The 18,331-nt window shown below is 47.1% G+C and overlaps 1 protein-coding gene and 1 long non-coding RNA gene across 2 annotated transcripts; both read left to right on the top strand.

Moving 5' to 3' along the window:
* Nucleotides 1–364: 364 nt before the first annotated feature.
* Nucleotides 365–1,908, top strand: LOC135830752 (uncharacterized). The gene is made up of 3 exons (XR_010556104.1): nucleotides 365–618; nucleotides 711–876; nucleotides 1,703–1,908. It is a non-coding gene; the product is annotated as an uncharacterized LOC135830752 (long non-coding RNA).
* Nucleotides 1,909–6,610: 4,702 nt separating this feature from the next.
* LOC135830753 (hemicentin-1-like) lies at nucleotides 6,611–16,976 on the top strand (the record flags this gene model as incomplete). The annotated part of the gene is given in 7 exon segments (XM_065342970.1): nucleotides 6,611–6,892; nucleotides 7,867–8,151; nucleotides 11,214–11,501; nucleotides 11,708–11,992; nucleotides 13,413–13,697; nucleotides 15,000–15,284; nucleotides 16,693–16,976. Coding segments are annotated over 7 exon segments (1,994 nt in total), but the record flags the coding sequence as incomplete, so codon positions are not given.
* Nucleotides 16,977–18,331: the final 1,355 nt, after the last annotated feature.

Below are 18,331 nucleotides of genomic sequence, written 5' to 3' on the forward strand. Positions count from 1 at the left end.
GCTCTGCTGAAAGCTGAAAAAGAACCTATCTAGAAGTTTGGGGCTTTTTACCCGTGAATCTTCACTTTGCGACTAAACTATTCACAGCAGTGCCAAATTTTCTGGGTCACTGAATGCGGGTGCCAGCGACCTACAAGCAAACCAAAAATGAAACAAATGCGACCACTGAAATTACAGCTGGGTCATGTTATAGAGAGGTACGTTGAAATTGAAAGGTGATCACTCTGTGTTCCGACGGTAGATCATGGTAGATCTCCGTGACAGACATACATTTGTACACGTACAGCACCGACCCAGTTGTCAGTGGCAACATATAGGAATCGTGTACATTTCTTCGTTTCTTCTTTGCTGTTTTCAGTGAGTGTTTTGTTTTCTCTTTGTCCTTGATCTCGACGATGTTGTCGTGCTCATTACTTTACTGAGACGTCTCTTGTGACTGTAGCCAGTGTCATGGAGGATTTTATTGGCGTGACAAGGTAGATCGCCGAGATCGAGCGTGAAAAACGCTCTGCATTAGTAGCTCCTGTAGAATGTTTTCTGGGTTGGCGTATCCATGGTCAACAAAACCAAGGTGCAAGACAGCATGAGAGATCGTGTAAACGATGTGAACTCCAAAAGGTAAGCTCCTGAACAAGTGGAAAGATATGGGTATTTACAAACTCTCTCTTCATCCATCGATTGGCGCTATGCATTGCATTTTGTCTTCACAGATAATCTGGCCAAATTTATTGTAACTAGAGAGTGCAATCGTGCACTGCTTGGAGCCCATCCCAATGTCATCACATGGCTGTGGTGACTAGTGTATATCTGGGAGAATTTTTCCTCGACTGATACGGAGTGCAGGTGGATCGATTATGAGAAATGCGAACATGTGAAGTAAGTAATTAGTTGTGTCGAAGAAATGTCCAATAAAATAAAATTTACTTTACACTCAAACATGCACTGTAGATGTACATCAAGAGTACATAACCCCCCAGAGTGTGCAACGCCGATCCAGCTCTGCATAGGGTCTTGGTCGAGCGGAATCGGATCTTCTGATGTCATGCGTACACTCCACACCAGCGCAAGGCCGGTCTCGAGGCAGGGCACCATTGTTTTTGATCCAAGAGTACCCGCGACTCCCCGGGTTCCCCTCAGATGTGTACGGTATTATGACGCAAAGATCCGATTCCGCTCGACCAAGACCCTATGCAGAGCTGGATCAGGCGTTGCACACTCTGGGGGGGTTATGTACTCTTGTGTACATGTAACATCATGATAATGATTCCATCTTCATTGTCCCGCAACTGGTACACCATACGCACCGAATACATGGTGTGTGTGTGTTTGCGCGGGCGCAAGCGCGCGCATGTACATGCACACACTCTCATGCGTGGCCGAGTCGGCCAGATGAACAGACCATGCATTTACACGAGGTGTCCGTAATGTCATTGGAACGCTGTACTTTATGACTTTATTCCAAAAGAGTATGTCTTGCCCCTGACGAATGGAGTTGTGTCTGTGCTCAGCGGGTATCGGGCTATGACGCAACACTGCAATCAGCGCTGCAATTAAAAGAGCACTGCATGGATTATTTTGACTAACTTCCTTTGCGTTTACTTGGTTGAGCCCGTGGATTCATTTCTGTGTTCTGTCATGATTGGCCTCTGGAAATAATCAGAGTGGATGTCATTTTGCCATATATGTGTGCCTTGTGCGACAGGTTCAAGGCTAGATGCACTTCACATTCGGCGTGCGATCTCAGCGTCTGGGACCTGATGAAGTCTTGGTTGGATGATTATTCAAGCCTGATACTACTCGACACACCAATGTTCATGTCAATGTAATTTTTTCAGAGCTGCACTATTTACGTGTTGACGCTTACTTCGGTGTTAGCGTGTTTCCCCCGGATTGTTTCTATCATCATGATCGTGTGTTCTTGGGCTGAGCGAGCACATACACAAGTATGCAGCTATACCCCTGTGTATCTTTGGTTACACTTTGTTCTGCAATGCATGTACCTTGTAACATTATGTGCTTGCACTGCTTTGTCTGGCCTGCGTATTTCAGGACTATTCAGTGCGTTAGACCCAGGTTTGTTTGGTTGCCGGATGACCTCTTGTTGCGTCGCTCTGTATTTGTATTCATCAATTTTTGGGCTTGAGAATTGAGCTGTTGTGTGGTTCCCAATATGAAAACATCATGCTGGTGCTCTGTGTTTCGATTATCGACTGTCGGAGCAGTCCTGCATTTATTAGCAGAACGGTCAATACTGTAGTCTTTTCACGTGTTTGTCTTTTTTGTGTTTTCGCCGGGGGTATTAGCGGTAACGTTGCACACAGAACGGCAGTGTTGCATCACTGGACGACCCTGCCTCTGCATCTGACTTAATTTCCCCAGGATCTGGTGCAGTTACACCAGACAGCCACTTCCTGTAAACACGCAAACAGCAAAAGAAGAGATCCCGCAAATCAGGAAAAAACATTATGGAAAATATAGAGTACTTCTTTTTGAAGTAGATCATACAACATTCAATAATCTGGAGTAATTACAGTGAGACAAACACTTCAAACAGTGCTCTCTCTCTCTCTCTCTGTCTCCATCCTTCCAAAAATACCCTATGACAATTCCCTAGAATTATTTTTGTGCTGGAATACTCCACTGGCTCCAGTACGGTGGGTCAGTTTTCGCACTCCTTTGTTATTCCCGCACCTGTCACTGCACTGCCTTTCCTCCGTGACCCGGAGCTGTTGCGAGCGCTCATGTTTCCTTTGCGTCTCCTTCGGAGCGCTTTCCTGCTCTCCGTGTCTCTTTGCATCGCTGCACTTTGGCTGGCGCTGTTTGCAAGCAGCTCCTTCATATTCACATGTTCCGTGCTTTATTTGTTAGTGTTTTTAGAGATTTAGAGTTTGTTAGAGTTACTAGTACTTAGAGAGTTAGACCTACGAGAGGTAGAGTGAGTCTAGAGTTTGCCCGCGCGGCTTGTAATTGTTGTTTCGCAGCTCAGAGTTTTGCTTGTATTTTCAGAGTTTCGTGGTTCACAGATGTCCCTCGTTCTTCACAGTATATCAGTTTGTTCTCAACAGTGAGATTCAGTACCAGAGTGTAACAATTTTATTTTATATTCTTAGGACATCATTCTGAACATAATAAATTCTTCCATGGGTCTTCAATCACCACGGAGGGCGAAAATATATCTAAGTCATGCAGTTTACGGGAGGTACGAGCTGTCATGGATATAGAGGCTGATATTGTGCCAGCGCGAGGGCAGAGACAGAAAGAAGACACTGATTTCTTGAACAACTCACCTATATATAATCGAATCCACAAGGAGCGCTCATACTTTGATCCATCAGGACGCGAAACATCTTCAAAGCACTCTCAAACACGGAGTTTTACTGTGGGCAGCCAATTTCACAGCCATCATGAAGGCACTCGACGACTACAGGAGTTTTGTAGAGGAAAGAACAAGGAGTAAAGAGCGACAACAATCGCTTGAAGAAAAAGCAAAGAAAAACAACTGTCCATGAACACCGTTCAGGAAACACATGTTTTCAGTAGAGCACATAATGACTTTGACGCTGTGTGATGTCTCCGTTTTAACTCTTGGTAACTTTCCTTAGGACTTCATCCAACACACCAGCAACTACGGCGGCACACGGGCAAGTGCACTCTACATAATTTATCCTCCGAGTTATAATAATACTAGCAGCACCCAAAAAAGGTCAAACAGGCTAGTAAGTTGTACCCTGCAGGCACGGTGACCAGGTGACTGGTGTACGCAGGAGCACGTGACCACTTGTTCAACCATGTTCGATTGGGAATAAAGGAGGAACGCTGCATCGCAGCCTTTTCGGACCAAAACCAGTCGACTCAGCGTCCAAAAGACTACAACATATGAGCCAATCGCGTTCATCCGTGCTTTTATAAGAACGAAATGGCGCTTTTAGTGACATTTTTGCATACAAATCCCTATCTAGTAGGGCGCAGTCACCCAGTTTCGGTGGAAGTGCGCGAGTTCGATTGGGATTCAAGTAGGAAGGGAGCGTCTCAGCTTTCTCGGACCAAGACCATTCGACTCAGCACCCCGAAGACTACAACTGGTGAAATATTAATGTCCAGACGTTTCTCTGTCGACGCGCTGTCTCTCGCTTTTTGCCAATATTCGAGGGCGGGTTTCGGTCCTTGCGCCTCTTGTTACGCCTTAGGTTGTTGCTGCATCGTGTTCAGCGCCCCCTAATCCTTCGGACTACCAAGTTTCATTGGCGTAACAAGAGGCGCACCGATGTTATGGCTCCCGACTGGTGTCACTGTCCAGCAAGGAGGATTGCTTTGGGAAGGCATGTGCACCAATCTAAAAAGCAACAGAAGCAAGCGAATCGCCATCAATCCGATTAAACTTCGCTTGCGTCTGGTGTGCAGCATTTTGTATCTATTCAGAAGCTTGTTGGTGATGAAGGTAAGGAGATGGCTACTTCAGTCCCGGTCCCAGGTACTGTTTCGGAAAGCTATGTCTTTCTTGCAAAGTTTTGTCCAATTGTATGCATCATTTCAGAAATGGAAACTATTTCCAAATTTCCAATGCTGTCAGTGTTACTCAATCAAGGCAACACTACAAATAGTTGTCAGCCAAACATAACCTGTGTGAGAGAGAAAGTGAGGAACGTTCACTTTCACACAGACCATGTCTCTAACAAAGTCTCTCTACTGTACTACTCCAGAACAAACAATACGTTCGAGCACAATTATGTTTTCAAATTCCTGATCGTCTGCAGAAACTTGTCTTGAGAAAGCGCTTCTTCCGACATCATCCATCAACAGCAGCCACCGCTCCCGTTGCCACCAACTCGTCATTGGATCCCAAATATCTTACCATCACCGGTTCACAGCAAATAGTACATGCACTGGCGATCCTTGAAGACAATTGCACATTTCCCTTCTCTGCAGAGGAACAAACATTTTCTCTTCAGAAAGTAATAGTTTTCGGCTCGAGTGCTGCACGCACGCAGCGGTGCCGCTAGCCGCTAGCATAGCGAAGTACACGCACGTGACACGCGAGATTACATCATGCACTCTCCGTCGCGACTTGGGACCCGAGTGCCGGGTGCCATTTTTCGAGCTCCCACGCGTACATTCGTCGCGACAAAAAAATCACGTAGTCGGGCTCCTTCCAACACCCATAACTCTCTTCCAGTTGCTCTAACCCAGCCCAAATTTTAGATTTGAACGCCTGAAGCTCTAAGCTTTCCGTAGATACCCAATTCGATAGGGTTTTCCAAAATTTAATTTTCGCCTGACCTCGCTAGCGTGAGGAGATTTCGAATCCGCACTGCTGCAAACACCGTACAAACCGAAAATTCAAATGAGCTTGACTTCATCTCGTTTTGCAAGACGGGAGAGAAGCCAGTTCGCGATCAGCCCAGACGAAAGTTGGTTACGACTGATCTCCTGTCAGCGGCCTCAGACTGGAAACTTCTTGTCGACTCAGTTAGTGCAAAGATTTCTTTCCCTAGCTGTGTTGCACTTACCACCCTAAGACCTAATATAGTTCTGTACTCTACGAGTCGTAGGATTGTATTCTGAATGGAGTTGACAGTTTGTGCTGAGGACGGATTCAGTGTCAGTAACTCGCGGAAGGACAGGTGGTACGCGGATCTGGCCGATCAATGCCGAGCAAACGGGTGGCAGGTCGTTTCTTTTTCGGTTGAGGTAGGTGTGCGTGGTTTCATCCCCGACTCTCTTCGGAGGGCTCTGAAAGCGCTTGGGTTTTCTAATCGAAGAATAAAATTTATTTGTAATTTGTGCAGTAAGACGTCTCTGTGAAGCAACTACATCATCTGGTTGCGACGTCAACAAAAACACTGGTCGAAAGATCCACTTTTCTGAGGTACTGTATGTGGGGCTCCGTTTATTGAGGTGCGTTGAAATTTATTCTCTTTATCTTATTATTTCTCTTCTATAATTTCCCCATATGAGTTCCTATCAGTTGCTGTGAACACCTTGAGTGGAGAGCGCTTGCTCGAGCGTTGAACCGGGTTCTTAATCCACCATACCCAGTTCGCAAGGCTGGGCGGGGTTGTGAGCAGGCTTTCATTTCATCTTTTCTTGTTGTTTCTTATTATTTCTGCTTTTCATCTCATTACAAAAATTCTGCGCATTATTTTCTCCATCTGCGCATAAAATCTAGACTGACAACCTGCTTGTTAAATCATGCACCTGCTTTCAGGCATAAAAAACCCTGTTGTAGAGGTCTCAGTCCTCATTTGTTAGACTTACCTGTCTTTATAAATGTAACTTACTCTCTCTCTCTCTCTCTCTCTCTCTCTCTCTCTCTCTCTCTCTCTCTCTCTCTCTCTCTCTCTCTCTCTCTCTCTCTCTCTCTCTCTCTCTCTCTCTCTCTCTCTCTCTCTCTCTCTCTCTCTCGCTCTCTCTCTATCTATCTATCTATCTATCTCTCTCTCTCTCTCTCTCTCTCTCTCTCTATCTCTATCTCTATCTCTCTATCTCTATTTCTCTCTCTCTCTCTATCTATCTATCTATCTATCTCTCTCTCTCTATCTCTCTCTATCTCTCTATCTCTATTTCTCTCTCTCTCTCTCTCTCATCTCTATATCTCTTATCTGTTCCCCAGTTCCTCCAATACTTGACCAGTCCTCAGTCCTGAACAGCACGTGGCCAATCAATGGAAAGCACTCGCTTTACGTTCTTCTAAAGCATGCTCCTATTCCAGCTCCTACAGTCGTATGGCAGCACAATGGAGCCCCCGTCACAGGGGTGAGCACAGTGAGATTATCCAGCACCAGCTGGTCGTTGATCTTGAATAATCTAGCAATGTCTGACGTCGGAGTGTATACAATCACGATCAGCAACGCTGTGGGATCAGAGAAAGTGACGTTCTTCTTGGACGTTCAAGGTATGTTCTGAAATTGCTATCCTTGCCCTGTCTAACTGTCTGTATGTATTTCTGCCCGCCCGTCCACCCGCCTACCCGCCTACCTATCTGTTGATCTGTTGCGCTTTCTGCTTTTCTGAATCATCTGCCTGTTTTTCTGTCTGTCTGTCCATGTGTCTGTCCATGTGTCTGTCCATGTCTCTGTCCATCTGCCCCATCTGCCTGTGTGTGTGCCCCGATTATTTTATTTTGAGCGCTTTTCAGTCTGGTTGGCCATTAATTCATAATTGACATGGTTGTAGTACGTGTGCTGGACAGTTAAAAATGTGTTCTGGGGACCCAACAGTAAGCCATTTTCCTAAAAAAAATCACCAAGGGGGCCCTGCCCCCTGCACCCCCGCCGGGGGACACCCCGGACCCTCCCCCCGTCAGATTTTTCTCCATCCAAGTGTGGCAGCCCTGCCATAGTATCTATATGTTTGATCTTTTTTCTGGACATACTCACGCATGCAAAATGTACATCGATATTTTTCGAGATATGACCAGGCGCTCAACCCCCACCCCCTAAACGACTAGTTTTCGTTTCTTAATAAATATCTATACTATTTGCGGATGGCCCGTAAGCAAGACGTCACGAACACGTATAGGTTCTACTCGGATGGTGAGCCAATTAAACTATGTTAAAAAAGGAGAAGGACAACATGTTATGAGTTATGAGCCTTGGAGAAGTGCTGGAGCTAGGTGTCAGGTCGCCGAATGTCTCAGTACTCCTTGTCAGTTTTGTGCCATTTTGTCGCACTCGCTGACTGTACACAATCTGGCTACGTTGGTGGACAGTTAGTCATAACTCGCAATATGTTGTCCTTCTCCTTTTCAGTAGATCCCCTCGACAGGCCCAAAGCCTTTGGGAAATCCTTAAATATAATAAAATACGAAAATACAAATACGTATAGGTTCTTATTAACATTTCCTTGGTGTTTGTCTTACCTACCCAGTGATCCCAAGAGTGAGTGCACACTCATCCTTACACAGAACTGTGCTGCTTGGTAAGCCCGCCAACTTTTCCATCACCCTGGAGCACGCGCACCGTACAATGCCGACGATCGTCTGGTCGCACGCCGGACATCCAATCAATGCCAGCGATGACAGGGTGCAGTTGTCCAATGGTGGACTGTCGTTGGAACTGACCAACGTGGTGCCGTCGGACAGGGGACAGTACGGAGTCTTGGTGCAGAATGGCGCAGGCTATGATAACGTGAAATTCACACTGGATGTTCGAGGTAAATGCTGATATAACTACATGAAGGGCTCCAATTGAGAACGCGCCCAAACCAAACCGGAGCTTTTGCGTTTTTTAGTCACGGAAGAATTTGTTTCAGCCCACGGACGTCTGTGTGTCGGCTTTACGGGTCAAAACGCGATACATCCGAGTCAAAATAATGCCTGAAATTTGTGTTCTTCTGCAAAACGCGATAAAAGTTATTGATGCTGCTGTGTAGACCAAAAACCGAACAAATGAAAAACTGCAGTTCCTGAACTTTCCACAAAATGGATTTATCTCGTTTTAAATTGGAGCCCTTCACATGTACTTGATCAATACTGTGTGCCTGTCTCTCCATCTGGCTCTACCTGTCAGTCTTTCTGCCCGCACATCATCCTTCCCAGTGCTAATACTCGGTCAACATGGTTTTTTCTTCAGATTTTGACATTTTGACACCGATCCAAGTATTGCAAGATTTGGCCCAGAATCTGCGAAAACCAGGCTTAGGGTGAAATTTCACAAAATGACTTTTTCCCATTTTCAGCTTCTACTGGGCATGGGAGGTCAGGAAACAAAATATTACAGGTGTGTGTCGACTCATAGTGGTATTAAAAGTATCTCAAACACATCAGGGTATTGTGTTAAAAAATCCAAAAAAAAACACAAAATTGTTATCACAGGAAAGAAATGAAGAGAGATCCACCAGAGTGAAGGAAGATACATGGATGATTTTTGTTTAGGTGACATGACAATGTAGGCATGTGGGGGCAGGCCTGTTGTGGCCTCTTGGTGCTGCAGGCTGTAGCTGCCATGCACAGTTCTGCATGTTTTGTTTGCTCCTCACTCAGCACATTCTGGGGCTGAATACATGTACTGGCATGCTCTGGCGCTACACACCACAAGGAAACCCGACTCCAGTCGAGATGGCACCTTTTGAAGGGTACAACTGTTCAGAAACCAGAAAGAACACGGCCTTTCAAACTGTTCCACTGTTCATAGTATGCGCATAGTGTGCTGGCGTGCTGCAGTGTCTGCTTGGTGCTTACCAGCAAGTGAAATCTCGCGATTATCTCGGCACGCCGTACAATCCCTGGCAGCTAGCTGTCCAGCGAGGAAAGTCTCGAGTGGAGGCCTCTCGATCTGCTCGCTCATTCGCCTGGCATTCAGTGAGCACTTCATCGCCAAGGACTTCAATTCAAAACCGTTTTCACACTGCGCTTCAAGCCTTTTTCCTCGTGAATTTGATGCAAACGTATGAGCTCTGCTGCGCGTGTTCCCTTTGCGTGAGGCCAAGAAACAGCTAGTATCTCCATACTTCGATTGGCTGGATCGATGTCGTCCAGGTTCTCCTCGCTATCGCCATCACGACTCTAACTGGAGACGATTTCTTCACCATTTTCCGCAAGCAGCAGCTAGCGCAGAAATTTCGCCATTCCTGAGTGAAGGAGATGGAATCCGTTCGATCAGCTCAAAAACTCTTCGTTGTGACTAGAGGAGTAGCAGTGAATATTCTACCGGAAGGCTTGCGGAAGCCCTTTGACTTCCCTGACTGCTGAAACCCTTCCTGCCATGACCGTGCTACTTCTTCAAACAAGCGAGATTCTCTTTGGTTCCACTTCACTGCACTCGAGCGTCGACGCGACACAACCTTTTTACAAAACATCATTTTTCTCAAAAAAATGATTTTCACCCTAAGCCTGGTTTTCGCAGAAGTTGGGCCATTTAATATTTTGCCACAAGCACCATCGATCGATTTCGTTTTTAAAACTCGGATGTTGAGCCAATAGGCGTCTTGCGCAATGGCGTAGTTCGTACCATAAGCACCCCACACAGACACCTGGGCATGGTCGTCTGGGGGGTGTTGAACAGTGCATTACTGATCCCAGCGTACTCACATAACACCCCACACAGCCACCTGGGCATGGTCATCTGGGGTGTTGAACAGTGCATTGCTGATCCCAGCGTACTCACATAACACCCCACACAGCCACCTGGGCATGGTCGTCTGGGGTGTTGAACAATGCATTGCTGATCTCAGCGTACTCACATAACACCCCACACAGCCACCTGGGCATGGTCGTCTGGGGTGTTGAACAATGCATTGCTGATCCCAGCGTACTCACATAACACCCCACACAGCCACCTGGGCATGGTCATCTGGGGTGTTGAACAGTGCATTGCTGATCCCAGCGTACTCACATAACACCCCACACAGCCACCTGGGCATGGTCGTCTGGGGTGTTAAACAGTGCATTGATGATCCCAGCGTACTCATGTGCATTACTCATACGTTCCATATTTGGCAATGGGCTTATAGTAATTATTATAATGGAAAGAGAAAAGGACCTATAAATTACTAGTTATGACTAACAGTCCACCAAGGTAACGAGATAATAATTATGCCGTCAGATAGTGCGACAGCAAGGCACAAAACTGACAAGGATATTGAGACATTCGACGACCTGACACCTAGCTCCAACTCATCTACTTCTAGGTACTTTTCTCTTTCCAGATTTCTTTTTTTACCAAGCACAGCATACCAATGTGTACATGAGGACTCAACTGTGCATAGACTTTTATTATATATATATATATATTTTTTTTAGGGCTTTGTTATGTCATCGTATGTATTTGTGCAGGCGTTGTGGCCGGATTCCTGCAAAAAACAAATTGATACATGTAGGTGGCGATAGGAGCAGTGACACATTTGCAACTTTTACATGTACTATATCAACATTTTTTACATTCTGAGGGGAGGAAGGGAGGGAAGGGTTGTGTCCAAACTAAAACAATTCGTTTGGTGAAAAAAGTTCGATATTCACGGACGGCCCCTAAGCTAGAAGGCTCCCCCCCCCCTTCCAGTTCTTTGGCGACCGACAGTAGTGTATGGATGAGTTGAGTGCTAATCTGACAAAACATGCACCGCACGTTTACTTTTGTAAAATAGCAATGAAAAATATCGATTGTGCACTCATAACCATGTATAAAACAATTGAAATGAAACAATTCCAGAACGTTGCAATTTTAGAACTGTTGTCACCTCGTCGGTTGTTTACTTTTGTATTTACTATTCTCCCCCAGTTCCTCCAGTTGTGGACACGTTCTCAACGCTGAACAATACAAGGCCAACCACCACCGGCGACATCTCATTCTACGTTACCCTGAAGTACACACCCACACCATCGCCGACTATCACATGGCTGCACGATGGATTGCCGATTAACACAAGTGAAAGCAGGGTACAATTGCATGAGGATAGTTTGTCCTTGCACCTGACTCAGCTGGCCGTGTCCGACAGTGGATCGTACACCGTCTTCATGAACAACACCGTGGGTTCTGAGAAAGTGGTGTTCTTCCTGGATGTTGAAGGTATGGAAAATTCTAACCCTCCTTTTCCAACTTGTATGCTTATGTGCATGCGTGCCTGCCCGCCTGCCTCATGGCCTGACTGTATGTCTGCGTGCGTGCGTGCGTGTGTGACTGTCTGTCTGTCTGCCTGCCTGCTTGCCCACCCGTTTTTGTTAGTGTCAACTTTTGCGTATTCTTTTTCTCTTGTGTGTTTATGTCATGCCCAGTGCCCCCAGAGGTCGGCACATTCTCAACTTTGGACGTAAGCAAACGGCTTGGCAAACGCGCCACGTTTTCCATCACCCTGAACACAACACACCGCACAATGCCGACTATTGAATGGTCGCACAACGGATCTCCCATCAACACCAGCGCGGACAGCGTGCAGTTGTCCAATGGTGGACTTTCGCTGAAACTGCCCAAGCCGACGCCATCGGACGCGGGAGTTTACACAGTTTTGGTGTGGAACAGTGCAGGGTCTGATAGCGTGACATTCACGCTGGATGTTCGAGGTAAGTGCGGACATATGTTGCCTGATGATCGTAGTGATACGTGAAACTCAGAGTTGTGACAAGGCTTCCAATCTCTCTTGTGTACATGCTGATATATATGAGTGTGAGTTACGAAGTCTGAAGAACATGTTGAACGGTCTCTGCTGGGATGACGACTACACCATAGCTCAGTGGTTAGAGCATCGCTGGCTACAAGCGAGGGTCCCTGGTTCGAGTCCTGGTGGTGACAGTCAATTTTTTCTTCAGACTTTTCCCGTTTTTATCTTTCCCTCAAACTAATCATGATATATGTTACCATTACTGTTTGTCTGTTCCCGTAATTCCCCGAATATAAGTTGCACCTTTTTACACTCAGCTTCAAGGCCTACAACGGGGGTGCGACTTAAAATCGAGCACGATTACCACTGAAGTGAATACATCGAAACGGTATGACATGGACTTGAAAATAGGAGTGCGACTTGCAGTCGAGTGCGACTTACAATCGAGCATGATTGCTACTGAAGTGGATATACCGAAACGATATGACCTAGACCTGGAAATAGGAGTGCGACTTGCAATCGGGGAAATACCGTACTCCGTTTGCCTTTGTCAGTCTGCCTGTCCACCTCTCTCTTCTTCTGGGTACTGTAAAGTCTGCACACGTTTACGGCTCATTCAAATTTCTCCCTCCCAGGGCTAAAGCACAGTTCGGCCGCATCAAATTTTCGGCCTGTACTGATGCCGCATGTATACACTGTCACACTGAACATTGCGAAGCAAAATTTCGGCCGCAGCAAACATGACCAGGCCGAAAATAGTCGAAAATAGATAGGCGCCGGATATCTGTTGACTTTAATACAGTACTGTACATTTAAGCAGTCATGTTCACTGGTTTAGCCGCTTCCTGTCAACTGGCCTAATACAGTCAGACCTCGCTTATCCGGTCCTCTTTTATCCGGATCCCTCGCCACCCGGAAGAAAATAGCTGGTTACAGATGTACAGCATACGTGACGCATCCAACAAAACCGGTGTTCGATTATCTGGTTCCCTCGCCTATCCGGGTACGTTTGTGGAAAACGGATGTGTGCGGTTAAGCGAGGTCTGACTGTAGTGGGTGTGCGACTGCCTGCACCGCCTCCGTACAGTGCGGCGACGGTGGCGGCAGAACTTCACATCACGTGACCCGGTTCAAACGGTTGCGCCGGCAAACCGAGCAAGACGACCAGAAGGGATTTGAACCCAACGCGGGGTTTGTGGGCAACCATGTATCTATATCATGCACAAGGTGCAAATAATGTGCACGAACTATTCACGTTATGTGAAGTTCTGCCGTCCCAGACCCCATGTCACGTAGCTGGAGTTGCACGCCCTTGGGGTTATATTCTCCTGATAGCACAAACATGCATCACAGCTTTCCGTTGTATCTCCTATTCCCTGCAGTGCCTCCAGTTGTGGACACGGTCTCAACCCTGAACAGTACAAAGCTTATCACGGAAAACATCTCGTTTTACGTTAACCTGAAGCACACGCCTAATCCGCCACCAACTGTCACATGGCTGCATGATGGATTGCCGATGAACACAAGCGTGAACAGAACACAATTGTCTAGTGATAGCTTATCATTGAACTTGACGCATCTGGCACTCTCTGACGGTGGAATGTACACTGTCTCGATTACGAACATGTTCGAATCAAAGAAAGTGATGTTCTTCCTGGACGTTCAAGGTATGTTCTGAAAGTAATATCGATTCTTCGCCCACTTTTCTGCATGTAAGTCTGCCTGCCTGCCTGGCTGCCCGCCCGCCTGCCTGCCTGCCTGCCCGCCCGCCTGCCCGACTGCCCGCCTGCCCGACTGCCCGCCTGCCCGCCTGCCCGCCTGCCCGCCTGCCCGCCTGCCCGCCCGCCCGCCCGCCCGCCCGCCCGCCCGGCTGCCCGCCCGCCTGCCCGCCCGACTGCCCGCCCGCCCGACTGCCCGACTGCCCGACTGCCTGCATGCCTACATACTTACATATCTACCCTTAGAAAACTCTCAGCTGTTGGAAAAGATCCTGACGCCGCCCTGCGAGCAGCTGCAACTCTAAAAGGGCCGGTGCAACTGGAGAAATGATAATTTTGAGACTTTTTGTCCCTCCGCTTTACTCAAACTTGCCCGGGCTTCACTTGTGATATTCTCCGAGTCCTCAGCGGACCTCACCGTTTGGGGCATTTTCCGTAATGTCAGTGCATCTCTAGTGTGCTTGTGTGTGTGTGCATGCTTTATTTATAGTGGAAATCATAACAGGCAAATGCCTAACAACCATGGACCCACTGAACTTGAGATAAAGTTTTCTGACTACAACGGTCAATCTTATTCTCTCTCTCTCTCTCTCTCTCTATCTCTCTGTCTCTCTCCCTCTCCCTCTCTCCCTCTCTCCCTCTCTCCCTCTCTCCCCCTCTCCCTCTCTCCCTCTCTGTCTCTGTCTGTCTCTCTCCCTCTCTGTGTGTCTCTCTCTATCTCACTCACACACACACACACACGTGCGCGCGCACACACACACACACCTGTTCAGGGTTCCCGATCAGACTGTGAACATTGAGTAGAACTGACGTTGTGACACAGACAGGGCCACCGGAACTGGTACGGTTGGTCAGGTTATGACCAACACATGATACCTACCATGGTCATGTGTACCTGTCGTATCATACAAAAGTATGAAAGGCACTAAAACTTCCAGACCAATCAAGAACTACAGTTGCGCTCTGTGAAATCCGACCCAGAGTGCACATTTGGCGCCCTGTTTTTGCACGGCCCTTGACGCCCTGGCAGTGGCACGAATGCGGCTGGACGTACGCATGTACAGATACGATGATGTAATCGAAACTGGTACAGGGCGCCAGTTTTGCACTTTGGGTTGGATTCCACCGAGCGCAACTGTACTTCCGGCGGTCCTGACTAAGAACATGAAAATGCACAATTTTTTTGACATAATTATATCCAATCACTCTAGGAAGATACAATATTTCTATTGTGCTTCATTTCACTCCCAGTTCCCCCAGTGGTGGCCACAGTATCAGCCTTGGATACAACTAAGCAGCTCGGCAAGCGCACCAGGTTTTCCATCACCCTGGAACACACGCCCGTTCCACCGCCAACTATTATATGGTCGCACAATGGATCTCCAATCAATACGAGCGAAGACAGGGTGCGTTTATCCGATGGTGGCTTGTCGCTGAGATTGGCCAAATTGATGTACGAAGACACGGGAATTTACACCGTCTTGGTGGAGAATGGTGCAGGAACAGATAGCGCGACATTCTCCTTGTATATTCCAGGTATGTCCTGCTGTGTCTGTGTCTGTCTGGCTGGCTGTGTGCTAGTTTGTCTGTTTGTCTGTCTAGCAAGTGCTTGATTATCCATAATGACAGCTAACGAGATAAATGGACACCAATAGTAGACAGCCGATTCACACAATAGCAGCAGAACTTGATTCAGACAATTATTGCCGTTTGGACTGTTACGCAATCACAGCCATTCCGTTCCCCGGGACGCAGGACACAAAGGACAAGACTTGTTTGTTACATTATTCATATTGACAAGACGGAAAAGCAAACTGCTCTGACAGAGACGAACAAGAAGACTGACAAAAGGACTCTGGACTGTAAAATCGCGCATGCTCATATCACACATGCAGGCGACTAGACAAGGCAGTTTGGGGAATGCCATCACACAGGAAAACAACACAGTCATTTCACAATAGGACCGTATTGGTCTGTCTACCTCAGCAGTGGAAGAATAGAGTGGTTTCACTTGCATGGTAATCTCTGCGGCACTATCACTGTTTATAGCGTTATAGAACGAGGTCTTTCTCGTTGTCCAGGAAACGACCAATCAGCAACATTCCCGCCAAGGGCCTTATCAGAGTTTAAAGCCCGCTCTATTGTTATTTTACTACTCTTGATGACGGGTCGAGGGCCTTGGATTCGTTTAAAGCCCGCTGAATATACTCTAAACTGGTGCGTACAACTCTCTGTATGCATTTTAGTACGGTGTAGATAATGAACTCTGCATAAAATGTACGGTGTACTACTAAAAGTTACGCATTTCAGAAGTGTGTACGGTTTTTGCCTCCCGTATTCTTTCATCTGTACGAATTTCCTTTGTCAACAGCTTGCGGAAACCTATAAAAACCGAAGATTGAAGTCATTAGAGGTATCGACAAGGGGCTCTCAAATCCCCTAAATAGCTCCGCAAGCTATGAATAAGAATGAAGCTCGCAATAAGAGCCCAGCATTTCATTTGCTTCTATTCTACTTTTAGTAGTCCTAAGTGGTGCTGAGTTACCATAACTTACCAGAAGAAAATATTCTTTCATACCACACCAAGTCTCTCTGCACACAAACCACAAACTAGCCAATATAATGGTACACAAGCATGATGGAAGTGAGATAATGCATGTAACCTCGTTCTAAAATAGTTAGTGCATGGCAGGGAGGGTCTTATGGCTTGTTTGTGCCCTCAGGGTAGCCCTCGGGCCTACGGCCCTCAGGCTAACCTGTCGGGCACTAACAAGCCATAAGGCCCTCCCCCTGCCATGCACTAACCTATAATTAGTGCTATTTTTTGTCTTTCAACATGATTTTGTAGGTTTGTGTTCCTTTAAAAAAACTTCCTTAAAAAGATAAAGTCAACAATGTTACGCCAAGCTTGCATACTCCCTGTGTTTTCCTTCTCTCTTTTCAGCTCCTCCACTGGTTGACGCAGTCTCAACCCTGAACAGTACCAAACTAGTGGGCGAAAACGTCACATTTTACGTCACTCTGAAGATTGCCACCAAACCATGGCCATCCGTCACGTGGACTCACAACGGATCACCAGTCAATAGATCAACTGTTGCTCCACCGCAGGCGAAGAATACTTTCTCATTCACTATCATAGATCTGAGCCTAGAAGACGGCGGAGTGTACACGATCTCTCTGAAAAATACTCTAGGATCAGTGAATGTAACATTTTCCCTCGATGTTCACAGTAGGTTTCATGATTTGTACGTCTTAATTCTTGAGTCTCCTTCTTTTGTATGTGTGCCCGTGCTTGCGTGTGCGTGAGTGTGCGTGTGTGGGCGTATATGTGAAAGCGTGTGTGTATGTGCATAGTGTGTGCGATGATGGCAGATCTGGGTTACTATCTTCCATCCACTCTCTCTCTCTCTCTCTCTCTCACTTCCTATATTTTTCTCTATGTCTTTCTATCTATCATTCTCTCTCTCTCTCTCTCTCTCTCTCTCTCTCTCTCTCTCTCTCTCTCTCTCTCTCTCTCTCTCTCTCTCTTTCTCTCTCTCTCTCTCTCTCTCTCTCTCTCTCTCTCTCTCTCTCCCTCTCTCTCCTTCTCTCTCTCTCTCTCTCTCTCTCTCTCTCTCTCTCTCTCTCTCTCTCTCTCTCTCTCTCTCTCTATCTCTCTCTCTCTCTCTCTCTCTCTCTCTCTCTCTCTCTCTCTCTCTCTCTCCTCTCTCTCTCTCTCTCTCGCGGTCACGGAGGACTTTCTCTCGTGGACCCAATGTATGCAGGCGGCGCCGCACAAATGCAAAACCAGTGCAGCAAAGCTTGTGGATGGCCGGTACAAACCTTACGATCCCTGCCTGACGATGTCAGGGAGGAAGATCGCTTTCATTGACACTGCAGAGTTCAAGTTCCTGGGGCGAAGGCTGCATGCTGATTGCTCTGAGCAGACCCAGCGGGAAGACATCCGTCAACTCACTGTATCTCTCATGCAAAAAGTAGATGGCTCTTGGCTTCAAGACCACCACAAGCTATGGCTTTACCACCATCTTGTAGTGCCCAAGCTCTCTTGGTCTTTCCAGGTTCTTGAACTCACACAAGGTTTTGTACGTGAACTGCACTTTATGTGTTTACCATTTCTGAAGAAATGGTCAGGCCTACCTCGATGCGCAAACTCTGCCATTCTTTTTATTGGCAGTCGCAAACGCTTTGGCTTACGCCTCCACTACCTTCCTACGGTGTGGAAAAAGTGCCAGTCCATCAAATGGCACATTCTTCGATCGAGTGGGGACGCGCGCATGAGGGCGCTGTACACTCTGCGTCGGAGTAAGGATGCGAAGCTGACAAAGCGATATGCGGCGACAATAGAGCTGGAGTGTGCAGAGGCATCAGTAGGTTCAGGGACTCTTCGTCCACCGTCATCTTCAAGTCATCGTGCAGGGTTGGGTGCTCGTGCTCCGAAGCAGCATTCCAAACCCCCGAGGAAGGATCTCCTTCAAACATTTGAGGAGATCAACGCACAGGAGCAGATTTTGAGGCTGAAGACTCTTCAGGTGCAAGGCAAGTGGTTGGAGTGGACATCGGTGATGTGGCAAGACCTCTCGTGG

This window comes from Sycon ciliatum, unplaced genomic scaffold (genome assembly GCF_964019385.1).
Source record: "Sycon ciliatum unplaced genomic scaffold, ocSycCili1.1 SCAFFOLD_2082, whole genome shotgun sequence".
NCBI classification, from domain to species: Eukaryota; Metazoa; Porifera; class Calcarea; order Leucosolenida; family Sycettidae; genus Sycon; species Sycon ciliatum.